General features: G+C 38.7%; 3 protein-coding genes across 4 annotated transcripts in view; 2 read left to right on the forward strand and 1 right to left on the reverse strand.

The window, feature by feature from the left end:
* LOC105228043 (metabotropic glutamate receptor 2) overlaps positions 1-12,541 on the reverse strand; it is a 213,686-nt gene that overhangs the window by 43,244 nt on the left and 157,901 nt on the right. The gene's annotated exons all lie outside the window — the stretch shown is intronic.
* LOC105228040 (maltase A2-like) lies at positions 540-2,692 on the forward strand. The gene is made up of 6 exons (XM_011207646.4): positions 540-1,064; positions 1,127-1,503; positions 1,572-1,878; positions 1,943-2,259; positions 2,326-2,454; positions 2,515-2,692. Exons 1-6 carry the CDS (start codon positions 540-542, stop codon positions 2,585-2,587), a joined length of 1,728 nt encoding a protein of 575 aa, XP_011205948.4. The 3' UTR covers positions 2,588-2,692.
* LOC125775314 (maltase A2-like) lies at positions 7,209-9,359 on the forward strand. Its single transcript, XM_049450833.1, has 6 exons — positions 7,209-7,733; positions 7,796-8,172; positions 8,239-8,545; positions 8,610-8,926; positions 8,993-9,121; positions 9,182-9,359. Exons 1-6 carry the CDS (start codon positions 7,209-7,211, stop codon positions 9,252-9,254), a joined length of 1,728 nt encoding a protein of 575 aa, XP_049306790.1. The 3' UTR covers positions 9,255-9,359.

A 12,541-nucleotide genomic window follows, 5' to 3' on the forward strand; every position in this document is an offset into this window, starting at 1 on the left:
CCGGTAGCAGCAAAGAAGTGAAGCATATTTGCGTAGCTCAAATGAAAGCTGCAAACACATAATTCACACACTTGATTATTTCTAAACAGCCCACAGTGGAGCCACGAAAATGGCTGTTATTTTTTAGTGCATATAGATATTGTCTAGACCAATACAACATTCTCGAAGCATTCGAAAAAATATGGCCTTTAATTGGCACTTGATAATACTAGTTATGGTTATTAGCTACCCAACGGACATGAGCGACCCAAGTACAAATACGTTAATTTATATTACGTTCAGTCTGCACCCAAAATTTCCGCAGTTTTTTTTTTGCCAAAATATTGATAAGATTAAGTGGCTATTTATTTGTTGTTTTAACTCGCGCTTGAAGTAGTTTTCCTTTGATTAGATCTGCACATATGTGACAAGTGGATGATATGGTTATAGACGATAAGGGTTAAGACAGTTATATCTTTAAAAACAATCGGCTAATAAAGTGCCACTAAATGATTACTCGCAATACTGTCTGGGGGTATAAAACCTAATGTGGGTGCTCGATGACACAAACAGTTTTCGTTGCGATGTCTTCCGGTACACTACGTATAGTACAAATTTTATTGCTCTGCGCATGCGGCGCTTTTGCAGCCAGTGATGTCGATTGGTGGGAATCGGCTACGCTCTATCAAATCTATCCACGCTCGTTTATGGATAGTGATGGTGACGGCGTGGGCGATTTGAATGGCATTACCTCACGGCTGCCATTCCTCAAGGAAATAGGCGTGACCGCCACTTGGCTGTCGCCCATCTACGAGTCACCGATGGCCGATATGGGTTACGATATAATCAATTTCACAAAAATTGAGCCACTCTTTGGCACGATGGAGGATTTCGATGCTATGGTGGCGAAAGCGCATGAGTTAGGCTTGAAAATTATTCTAGATTTTGTGCCAAACCATTCGAGTGACGAGTGTGAGTGGTTTCAAAAGTCTATAAGACGTGAGGATGGTTACGATGACTTCTACATATGGGACGATGGTAAGATAGATCCACAAACGGGTGAACGCGTACCACCAAGCAATTGGGTGAGTAACTGTTGTAAATATTGCTCGAATCATTTAGTAAAGTCTTCGTTATTTTTGCACAGAATTCGGAGTTCAATGGCCCGGCATGGACTTGGAACGAGCAGCGCCAGCAGTACTATTTTCACTGGTTTCTATCTAAGCAACCGGATTTTAATCTCAGAAGTCCAATGGTGCACCAACATTTAATCGAGATCATGAAATTTTGGCTGGAACGCGGTGTGGACGCTTTTCGTATCGATGCGGTGCCACACTTTTTTGAAAAGCGTTTTGACAATGGCACATACCCAGACGAGCCACCTAGTGGGATGACCAATGACACAAATAGTAACAGGTATTACGACCACATTTACACAAAGGATCAGCCTGAGAATCCCACGATATTGTATGAATGGCGAGAATTTTTAGACGAGTACCAGCGTCAACATGGTGGCGACACACGGTGAGACTTCTTCGAGTGACGCGTTTATGAATGCTAGATTTTAACCAAACGTTTTCTCTATCCCACAGCGCTATGGTGGCGGAAGCTTATGCAAGTGTCAATATTTTAAGCGACTATATCAACAACGGCACCCACGTCGGTACTCAACTGCCCATGAATTTTAACTTTGTATTTTTAAGAAACACTGCGTCGGCGAGGATGGTTCAACTACTTGCTGACAATTGGATGAATGTAATGTGGACCAAACATAAGGTAGCCAACTGGGTTGTCGGCAATCATGACAACAGCCGGCCGGCGACGCGCATTGGCGAACAACGCGCTGATATGATGACGATTATAGCACACGCTATGCCTGGCACATCCGTTACTTACTATGTAAGTGTTGTAGTTTTCCAATGAAAATTTAAAAAAATTGAAAATTTTCATTCACGAAATTTAGGGTGATGAAATCGGCATGACTGACTATGATGCGGAATGCACATGGGCCAGTTGCGACTTCCGTGACCCCGAGCGCACGCCAATGCAGTGGGATTCTACGACAAATGCCGGTTTCAGCAAAGGCAACTCAACTTGGTTGCCCGTCAACTCAAATTACAAAACGCTCAATGTACAGCGACAGCGAGGCATTGCACGTAGCACACTGAATATATACAAGGCCATGACAGCCCTTAAGAAAACGATTGCTTTCAAATCGTTCAAGGAAGAGGGCGGTTTCTCGTATGAGGCTTTGTCAGAGCAAGTCTTTCAAATTATCAGGTGGGTTGTGGTCAAAAATATTTGAAAAGGCTCTTTGTGTAGAATATATGGCTTTCTCGCTTCCAGAACTGCTCCGAATATTGAGGAGTATCGTGTACTTGCCAACTTCGGCGGTCAGATGGAATATTTAGATGGTTTGACGAACAAAACTATGGAGTATGTCGTGCTTAACTCTTACTCGCCGCACAGATACGGGTACTTTTGTATGACATTTGTTTGAAGAACGCTTATTTATACCTTTCTCTTGTATTTTAGTGATAAAGTGGATTTGAGCAAACGAATTTATCTAATGCCCTATGAAGCAGTGGTCCTGCGTTGGGTTGCCTGAAGTATTTATAAGAATTTATTTAATTTCAACAAATCCTCATACATGTATATCACTAGATTTTATAAGCTATTTTTCTAAATAAATTTATTACTATTTACAAATTTATTTAAATCTCTGATAAATTCCCAGCAGGCTTCTCAGGAACGAAGTCATCATATGACCGCCAATAACAGAAATTCATTGATATTTTCTATTTATATTTGAACTTTTTTTACCAGCCTGATTGTGCGCCAATAGTGATCCGGTCTGAAAAACTTATTCGGAGATTGCTAGGAACAAAAAGTTTTCCATAGCAGATCTTGATTTTGATCATTATCGCTGATTACCAAAGCTCTGTGCTGGAGTGGTGCGATAACGACGGAGCTGAGAATTTTGCAACTTCTTGGGGAGATGATGTCTCAAAAATTGAGAGTCTAGCTCGCGTATACTAAATAGGTGGAAATGGCTAAATTAATGTAGTCAGTGGTTACTTGACGAAACTGGGAATGGACTACAATCATATTTGTTATCTTAATAACTTGTGTTAAATCCCATACTTTTGCGAAACTCCGGTACAATAAGCATCGTATCGGTAATAGTTATATCAACACTATTAACATAAGCTAATCAGTTATACATTCCAATCCTAAAATTATTGGCGTTAGGGCAAGATATGGAGTGATTGCTTTTGCCAGTACTCGTGAACATGTTTCCACGGAATTATCTGACCACAATTCACACACAAATCGATATATTTGGTATAAAAACTGTTAGAATGACGAGAATAATTTTATGTGCCACACATCAGTTCACTCAATTTTGCCTTACATGAGCAAAAAATATTAAAACTTTGTTCATAATTTTAAAATTCTTAATTTATTCTTCAAAATCGATATTGTCCTCTTCAGAGTAATCCCCTTTGGCCCCAATACACTTGTACCAACTTTTTTTTCCAATGTTCGAAACAGTTGTAACAGGTAACTTCCGGAATTTTTCTCTGTTTCCAGATTTTAAGCACAGATCCCAGACTCATGATTAGTAATAATACATTTCCTGAAATCTTGGTAGTCGGAGAGCATTATTTCATAGGCGTTAAGACGACACTGTTTTTCAAAAAAATTTAGTGATTGTGGAACGAATCGTTCTTTCACTTTTCTTAGGCCCAAATGTTCTTTCAAATGGCTTTCACTGATCCCTCCGACATTTATTTTTGAAGACTATCTCAAATGTTGGTCGCGGCTACGTCTCTGTTGGTCCATCCGTTGGGTCTCAATGCTGAACAAAATTCGGCTTGAAAACGTCGGATCGTTGAAACGTTGGAACTTTTCAGGAACTCATAGAGCAGCGATATTGCTTGAGAAGGTCGATTGACTTGAGTTCGTGCGCAAGCTGTACTTTTTATGCTTTTAATTTAAGGTAGTAGTCTGTAACTTGGGTTCAAAAAATCGAAAAAAAAGGTTTGCTTAATTTGAAAGTACAATGTCTTGAAAATATACTGTGAAAATTTTAGATAGAAATTCGTAATATTTCGAGAGTTATAACGAGTTTCCTAGAGCGCCTTGGAGTCCTCTTTCTCGGAGTTGTTGAACTTTAAACGCGTTTTTCGCAAAACATTGTTTTTCTGGTCGGTCCGGGTCCTAACTTTTTTTCTACAGAACCGATTGCTTTCAAATTTTAACAGGCTGTTCTACACACTTATAGTTCTCGTCGGAACAAGCGAGAATATTTTTAACTCCTAACTTTTTATTTTACAACCCTTTCTTTGCTAAAATAAAAGGATGTTTTTTTCAAAGTACTACCCGTATATATTAAATAAAATAAATTTTTTTTATATTTTCAACATGTAAATAAAAGCACCTTAAATATTCAAGATAATTCATTTTTATTTTCCTATAAAAAACCACCCTATAAAGAAGTCATGAAAAAGGCATAAATTACTAGACTACTACCTTAAGATCTCGACGTAAAGTGCTGCTAAGTCGTTCTATACGTCAGTCTGTGCTACTGCGAACGGCGTCGGATCGACACTCCACAGCTTGACGCGACTCTCGCGTGATCTGTCAAAAAAGTATATTGAAAAAAATACCTCTACTTGAATCACCCATTACTTAGTTTAGTTTTACAAACCGCAAAAGCTTAACAACCAAGGTGAAATCTTTTCGATATCATCTCGGTCGGTGTGACTCACACCCTCCGTACAAATGTGTTGACAAAACCACAACATTTACGGAACTTTTAAGCAACTTTCTAAACACTTTTGAAATGATTCTACTACTTTGAATGAAAGATAATATTCTGCTGATAATAATTGCGTCATATGATCTACTAATGTCAAGTATACATGTGGTAGATATATATATAAGTGCATTAAGACAGAAAAGCACCCGGAAATTGTAATTAAACTACTCTGGTAAATGGTATTTCAAAAAAATGTATTTTGCTAAGTTGGTAGGACTGTTTTTAATTACTACGACAAATATGAGCGCCATCCTTCAATCAGTTTGTCCTTAGCGGTTGCTTAAGTCGGTACACCTTAGTATACTACTTGTTGCTCTTTTTAGAATGGATAAAAATATCGAACGAAGAATTTGTCTCAAATTTTGCATTTCTAACGAAATTTCGTATGCGGAAACGTTGCAAATGTTGAAAAAGGCATACAGTGGTTCAATTTTATCAAATTTTATCGGAGGTGCAAAGGCTTTAAAGATGTTCAAGGGATCGTTGAAGGCATTTCTCGTACTGGATGACCTTCAACCTCTTCAACTGACGAATATATTAAATGAAGGATGTTTTGTTTGAAAATCGGCAGGCAAGCGTTAAAGAGTCGGGAATAGAGTTCAACATCTTTCGCGAGTCCGTTGGAATAATTTTGATGGATATTTTGGGTATGAAGCGCGTTCTTGAACAACTCGTCCCGATAAAGCTGAATTTTTTCAAGAAGAGTACCGTAAATAGGTCTCTTTGGACATGCTTGATCGTGCGATTTCCGAACCCACACTTTTTCAAAACATTGTAACTGCCGATAAGAAATGGGTTTATGAGTTTGACATACAAACGGGTCAATAATCATCTGAATGGAGGGAAAAACGAGCCAAAACCCAAAAACTAACGCCATAGCCACTCAAAAACGAAGGTCATGGTCATTGTTTTTTTTTCGATATAGGTGGTTTGGTGCATCATGAATTGAATTCATAGGAAAATATGGTCAATTAGGCGTTTTATTTGCCATGTTGAGGCGTTTGCATGAGAACATCCTTTTACAATGGCCGGAATTGTAGAAGAACAATTCATTGATTTTGTACTATGAGAATGCACTATCGCTTCGAGCCACAATTGTGATTGAATTTGAAGCCAAAACCGCAATGAATACCATCGATTAATCACTGTATTTACCAGACTCATCTCCGAGTCAATTTTTCTTCTTCCTCAAGACCCCATTTTCAGTCGATCGAAGAGATAAAACGAAATCCGCTGAAGGAGCTAAAGGCCATCCCAAAAAGTGCTTATGAAACGTGTTTCGAGGATTGAAAAATTGTTGGCATAAGTGTATTACATCTAGTGGAGATTACTTTGAAGGCGAAAAAACAAATTCTGATGAATAATATTTCTCGTTTCATTTGTAATTTTTGGGCACTGTACATAAAGATTACAGCAGTAAGTTCATGGTGCGTCTTAATAGGCACTTGATAGCAGCATAGTTGTTAGACACCTTACAAGTATAGGTGGTCAGAATACAAATACATAATGCTAAATCAACTTCTGTGAAATCTGTAACCAAAACATTTTGTACCACAAATATTGATAAGATATAGCATGCGGGTACTAATTAATTTTATCTTCGGTCCAAGTAGTTTCGAGTTCATTATATCTGGACATACAAGTTGTGTCATAAAAATAACCGAAGGTTTTTGTATTTTATTTGAAAGTTTTTGTTTATTCAAAATATGTGACACTAGACTCAAAAGTTACGGATAGTATATTTTTTTAAGGGTCATGTATAGGGAAGTTCTTCAGCACCTCGCCATTTATTTCCATTTACAGTTTTGGTAATAGAAAATATACACATTGATGAGAGATAGTCGTGGTATACATTTTATACTATTATTCATATAATAAACTATTCAATACAGTGGAAATTATATTTACGAATAAAGGCGAAAAAGTTTTTGTCGGTATAAGAATCCAAGGGATTGTACTTGAGTTTTAATTTTGAATATGTTCATACAAATAAATTTCATTGGATAAAATAACAAATTTAAGGCTAATTTCTGCAAGTCTCTTTACCAGTTTTTCTGTCCTATCTTCTATGTTGGTTCAAACTGAACACAGTGTGCTAAATTTTACTATAATCGGTTCAATAGTTTAGGAGCCCATCGCGGACAAAGAGAGTGACATGTAGTTTTTATATATAAAGATTCGCTTTGCTACATGTTGTATGGTTTAAATATAGAGTCCGTTTATTATTGGAGCACACTTTAAGTGTTGTTATGTTGTCCTGATAATACAAACTTATTAGTTATAAGTGATAATATAATAGTTAAGTGATAACAGTTTTATCTTTAAAAACAATCGGTTAATACAATGACACTTAATAATTATGCGCAGACATGTCTGCGGGTATAAAACATGCCGTGGTTGCTTGATGGTCAACTCAGTTTTCTTTACGATGTCATCCATGTCATATCGCATACTACAACTTTTATTGCTATTCATTAGCAGTGTCTACGCGGCCAGTGATGTCGATTGGTGGGAATCGGCTACGCTCTATCAAATCTATCCACGCTCGTTTATGGATAGTGATGGTGACGGCGTGGGCGATTTGAATGGCATTACCTCACGGCTGCCATTCCTCAAGGAAATAGGCGTGACCGCCACTTGGCTGTCGCCCATCTTCGAGTCACCGATGGCCGATATGGGTTACGATGTCACCAATTTCACAAAAATTGAGCCACTCTTTGGCACGATGGAGGATTTCGATGCTATGGTGGCGAAAGCGCATGAGTTAGGCTTGAAGATCATTTTAGATTTTGTGCCAAATCATTCGAGCGACGAGTGCGAGTGGTTTCAAAAGTCAATAAGACGCGAGGATGGTTACGATGACTTTTATACATGGGGCGATGCTAAGATAGATCCACAAACGGGTGAACGTATGCCGCCAAGCAATTGGGTGAGTAACTGCTGTAAATATTGGTCCATTGATTTTATAAAGTGTGCATTATGTTCGCACAGCGTTCGCTATTCGAAGGCCAGGGCTGGACTTGGAACGAGCAGCGCCAACAATACTACTTCCACCATTTTCTAGCCAAGCAACCTGATTTTAATCTCAGAAATCCAATGGTGCGCCAACATTTAATCGAGGTTATGAAATTTTGGCTGGATCGTGGTGTGGACGCTTTTCGTATCGATGCTGTGCCACACTTTTTTGAGAAGCGCTTTGAGAATGGCACATATCCGGACGAGGAAGTTAGTGGGATGACCAATGACACAACTAGTTTCTTATACTACACGCACAAGTACACAATGAATCAACCTGAGAATGCTGAGATATTGTATGAATGGCGAGAATTTTTAGACGAGTACCAGCAGCAACATGGTGGCGACACACGGTGAGACTTCTTCGAGTGATGCGCGAATGAATGTTAATTTAACCAACCGTTTTCTCTACTCCTCAGCGCAACGGTGGGCGAAGCTTATGCACCAATCGGTGTTTTAAGCGACTACATCAGCAATGGAACCGACGTCGGTCTTCAGCTGACCATGAATTTCAACTTTATTCAATTGCGTGACACTACGACGGCGAAGGATGTTGAAAGACTTGCCAACGATTGGATGGATGTCATGTGGACCAAACATAAGCAGGCCAACTGGGTTGTCGGCAATCATGACAATAGCCGTCCGGCAACACGCATTGGGGAACAACGAGCTGATATGATGACCATTATAGCACACGCTATGCCTGGCACATCCGTTACTTACTATGTAAGTGTTGTAGTTGCCCAAAGAAAATTTAAAAATTCAAAAAATTTCCATTCGCGAATTTTAGGGTGATGAAATCGGCATGACCGACTATGATGCGGAATGCACATGGGCCAGTTGCGACTTCCGTGACCCCGAGCGTACACCAATGCAGTGGGATTCTACGACAAATGCCGGTTTCAGCAAAGGCAACTCAACTTGGTTGCCCGTCAACTCAAATTACAAGTCGCTCAATGTACAGCGTCAGCGAGGCGTTGCACGTAGCACCCTGTATATATACAAGGCCATGACAGCGCTTAAGAAATCGGTTGCTTTCAAATCGTTCAAGGAGGAGGGCGGTTTCGCGTATGAGGCTTTGACAGAGCAAGTCTTTCAAATTATCAGGTGGGTTGTGGTCAAGAATATTTGAAAAGGCTCTTTGTGTATAATATATGGCTTTCTCTCTTCCAGAACTGCTCCGAATGTTGAGGAGTATCGTGTACTTGCCAACTTCGGCGGTCAGATGGAATATTTAGATGGTTTGACGAACAAAACTATGGAGTATGTCGTGCTTAACTCTTACTCGCCGCACAGATACGGGTACTTTTGTAGGATATTTATATGAAGAGCGCTTATTTATACCTTTCTCTTGTATTTCAGTGATAAAGTGGATTTGAGCAAACGAATTTACCTAATGCCCTATGAAGCAGTGGTTCTGCGTTGGGTTGCCTGAAGTATTTATAAGAATTAATTTAATTTCAACAAATCCTCATACATGTGTATCTCTAGACTTTATAAGCTATTTTCCTAAATAAATTTATTATTATTTACAAATTTATTTATCTCTGTGATAAATTGACAGCAGGCTTCTCAGGAACGAAGTCATCAAATGACCGACAATAGCAGAAATTCATTGATATTTTCTGTTTATACTTGAAATTTTTTTACCAGACTGATTGTGCGTCAATAGTGATCCGATCTGAAGAACTTATTCGGAGACTGCTAGGAATGAAAAGTTTTCCATAGCATAACTTGTTTTTGATCATTATCGCTGATTACCAAAGCTCTGTGCTGGAGTGGTGCGATAACGATGGAGCTGAGAAACGAGCAACTTCTTGGGGAGATGTTTCAAAAACTGAGAGATTAGCTCGCGGATACATAGACAGGCAGGTGGATTTGGCTAAATTAATGTAGTCAGTGGCTCATACATTTGCAAAATTCCTGTACAATATGCTTCGTATTGGTAATGGTGATATGAACACTATTAACTTAAACTAGATTTACTATGTTGATAAGGAGAAATATCCAATGAAAAAGGTTTTAAAGTCAGGTGTAAATTTAGAAATTAATATATTGGGTATGTTATGGCTACGACAAGGTACGGGATTATTGCTCTTGCCATTAGTCGTGAATATGTTTCCTCGCAATTATCTCAACATAACTCACACACGAACCGACATATTTGTTATAAAATCTGCTAGAATGACGAGAATCATTTTATGTGACATACGTGAGCTTAGACAATTCGTGAACCGGTTTCACATTTCGGGACATTATTTGTTCGCTTAATTTTGCTTACATGGACAAAAAGTAGTAAAACTTTGTGCATAATTTTGAAATTCATAACTTTCTTCCCTCCTCGAAACAGCTGTTAAAGGCAATTTCCGGAATAGCCTTCAATACGCGTAGTGATTCACTTTAATGCCGTCAGTTGACAAAAACGGTTTTTTCGAAGCGGTCGTTTGAGTTTGCTTAATTGCCAGAATTCACATGAAGTTAAATTAGCCGAATGCGGTGGTTGCGGCACAATAATGGTTGAAAATTTGACGAAAAACTCACGAAGAATCAATACCGAATGCGACGGAGTGTTATCGTGGTGCAAAAACCAAGAGTTGTTGGCCCATAATTCCGGGCCTTTTTACGAATAGTTTCACGCAAACGACGAATAACACTCAAATGGTATTCCTTGTTGACAGGTTGGCCAGAATATTATATCAAATTCGGAGTGCACCACGCCTCGATAATCAAAGAAAACTGTCAACATAACAATAATTTTTGACTTCTCTGCTTCAATTCACCTTTGCCACGACATTCGGTCGATTTTTCTCTGTTTCCAGGTTTTAAGCATAGATCCAAGACTCACGATTAGTAATAATACGCTTCCTGACATCCTGGTAGTCAGTGATTTGTGATTTCTTAGGCCCAAAAGATCTTTCAAATGGTTTTCACTGATCCTTCCGACACTTATTTTTGAAGACTACCTCTTTCAAATGTTGGCCGCGGCTTCTTCTCAGTTGGTCCATACGTTGAGTTCAATTTTCAATGACTCGATAACGGTCGAGTTACGTTCTCACCGGCATCATTTTTGAAGAAATATGAACGAATGTTTTTTTCTGAATAAAATGGTTGCTATTGAGTTTCTCCAGGTTGGTGTTCGTCCGAAATGCGACAACTTTGCTTGTTTATATACCCTTAGCCAGAAATAGGTCTCAATGCTGAACAAAATTTGGCTCGAAAATGTCGGATCTTCTTGGAACTTTTCAGGAGGCAATAGAACAGCGATATCGCTTGAGAAGGTCGATCGGCTTCAGTTTTCAGTGCAAGCTGTACTTTTTATGCTTTAAATTTGAGATCTCGACGTAAAGTGCGCCAAGTCGTTCTATGTGTCAGTCTGTGCTACAGCGAAGGGTGCCGGATCGACTCTCCACAGCTTGACGCGACTCTCGCGTGATCTGTTCAAAAAAGCCTATTGAAAAAAGTACCTCTACTTGAATCACCCGTAACTTAGTTTAATGCAAATTCTTACAAACCGCTAAAGCTTTATCACCAAGGTCGAATCTTTTCGATACCATCTCGGTCGGTGTGACTCACATCATCCGTAGAAATATGTTGGCGGACTACAACATTTGCAAAGCTTTTAAGCAACTTTCTAAACACTTTTTGAAATGATTCTGCAACTTTGAATGAAAGATAATAATCTGCTCATAATGATAGCGTCTTATAACCTTCTAACGTCATGTATACATATCGCAAATCTATATATACATTATGAAAAAGAGCACCCGGAAATTGGAATTAAATTCCGTAAACGACATGTCAATCTCTTCAGCATATTTGAAATATTAAATGTAGAATGTGTTGTCTGAAAATCTGCAGGCAAGTGTTAGAGAAATTGGATTAGCTGAACATCCTTCGCGAGTCCGTTCGAATAATTTTAAAGGATATGGGGGGTGTGAAACACATTCTTGAACAACTGGTACCGATGAAGCTGAATTTTTTTCAAAAAGAGTACCGTAACTAGTATCTTTCGACATGCTTGATCGTGCGAATTGCGAACCCACATTCGTGGAGAGCATTATAACTGCCAATAAGACAAAGGCTTATGAGTTTGACATGCAAACAAGTCATTAATCATCTGAATGGAGGGAAAAACGAGCCAAAACGAGCCAAAACCCAAAAACTAACGCCATAGCTACTCATAAATGAAGGTCATGCTCATTGTTTTTTTTTTTTTTAATATAGATGGTTTGGTGCAAATTGAATTCGTAGGAAATGATGGTCAATTAGGCGTTCTATTTTCCGAGTTGAGGCGTTTGCATGAGAACATCCTTTTACAATGGCCGGAATTGTAGAAGAACAATTCATTGATTTTGTACTATGAGAATGCACTATCGCTTCGAGCCACAATTGTGATTGAATTTAAAGCCAAAACCGCAATGAATACTATCGATTAATCACTGTATTTACCCGACTCGGCTCCGTGTCAATTTTTCTTGTTCCCCAAAACCCCACTATCAATCGATCAAAGAGATAAAACGAAATTCGCTGAAGGAGCTAAAGGCCATCCCAAAAAGTGCTTATGAAAAGTGTTTCCGAGGACTGGAAAATCGTTGGCATAAGTGTATTACATTTGGTGGGGATTACTTTGAAGGCGAAAATACAAATTTTGATGAATAATCAAATATTTTGCGTTTCATTTACAATTTTCGGGTACTTTTTTTGTATATACGAGCACATATA

The sequence above is a fragment of the Bactrocera dorsalis genome, chromosome 3 (assembly GCF_023373825.1).
Source record: "Bactrocera dorsalis isolate Fly_Bdor chromosome 3, ASM2337382v1, whole genome shotgun sequence".
NCBI classification, from domain to species: domain Eukaryota; kingdom Metazoa; phylum Arthropoda; class Insecta; order Diptera; family Tephritidae; genus Bactrocera; species Bactrocera dorsalis.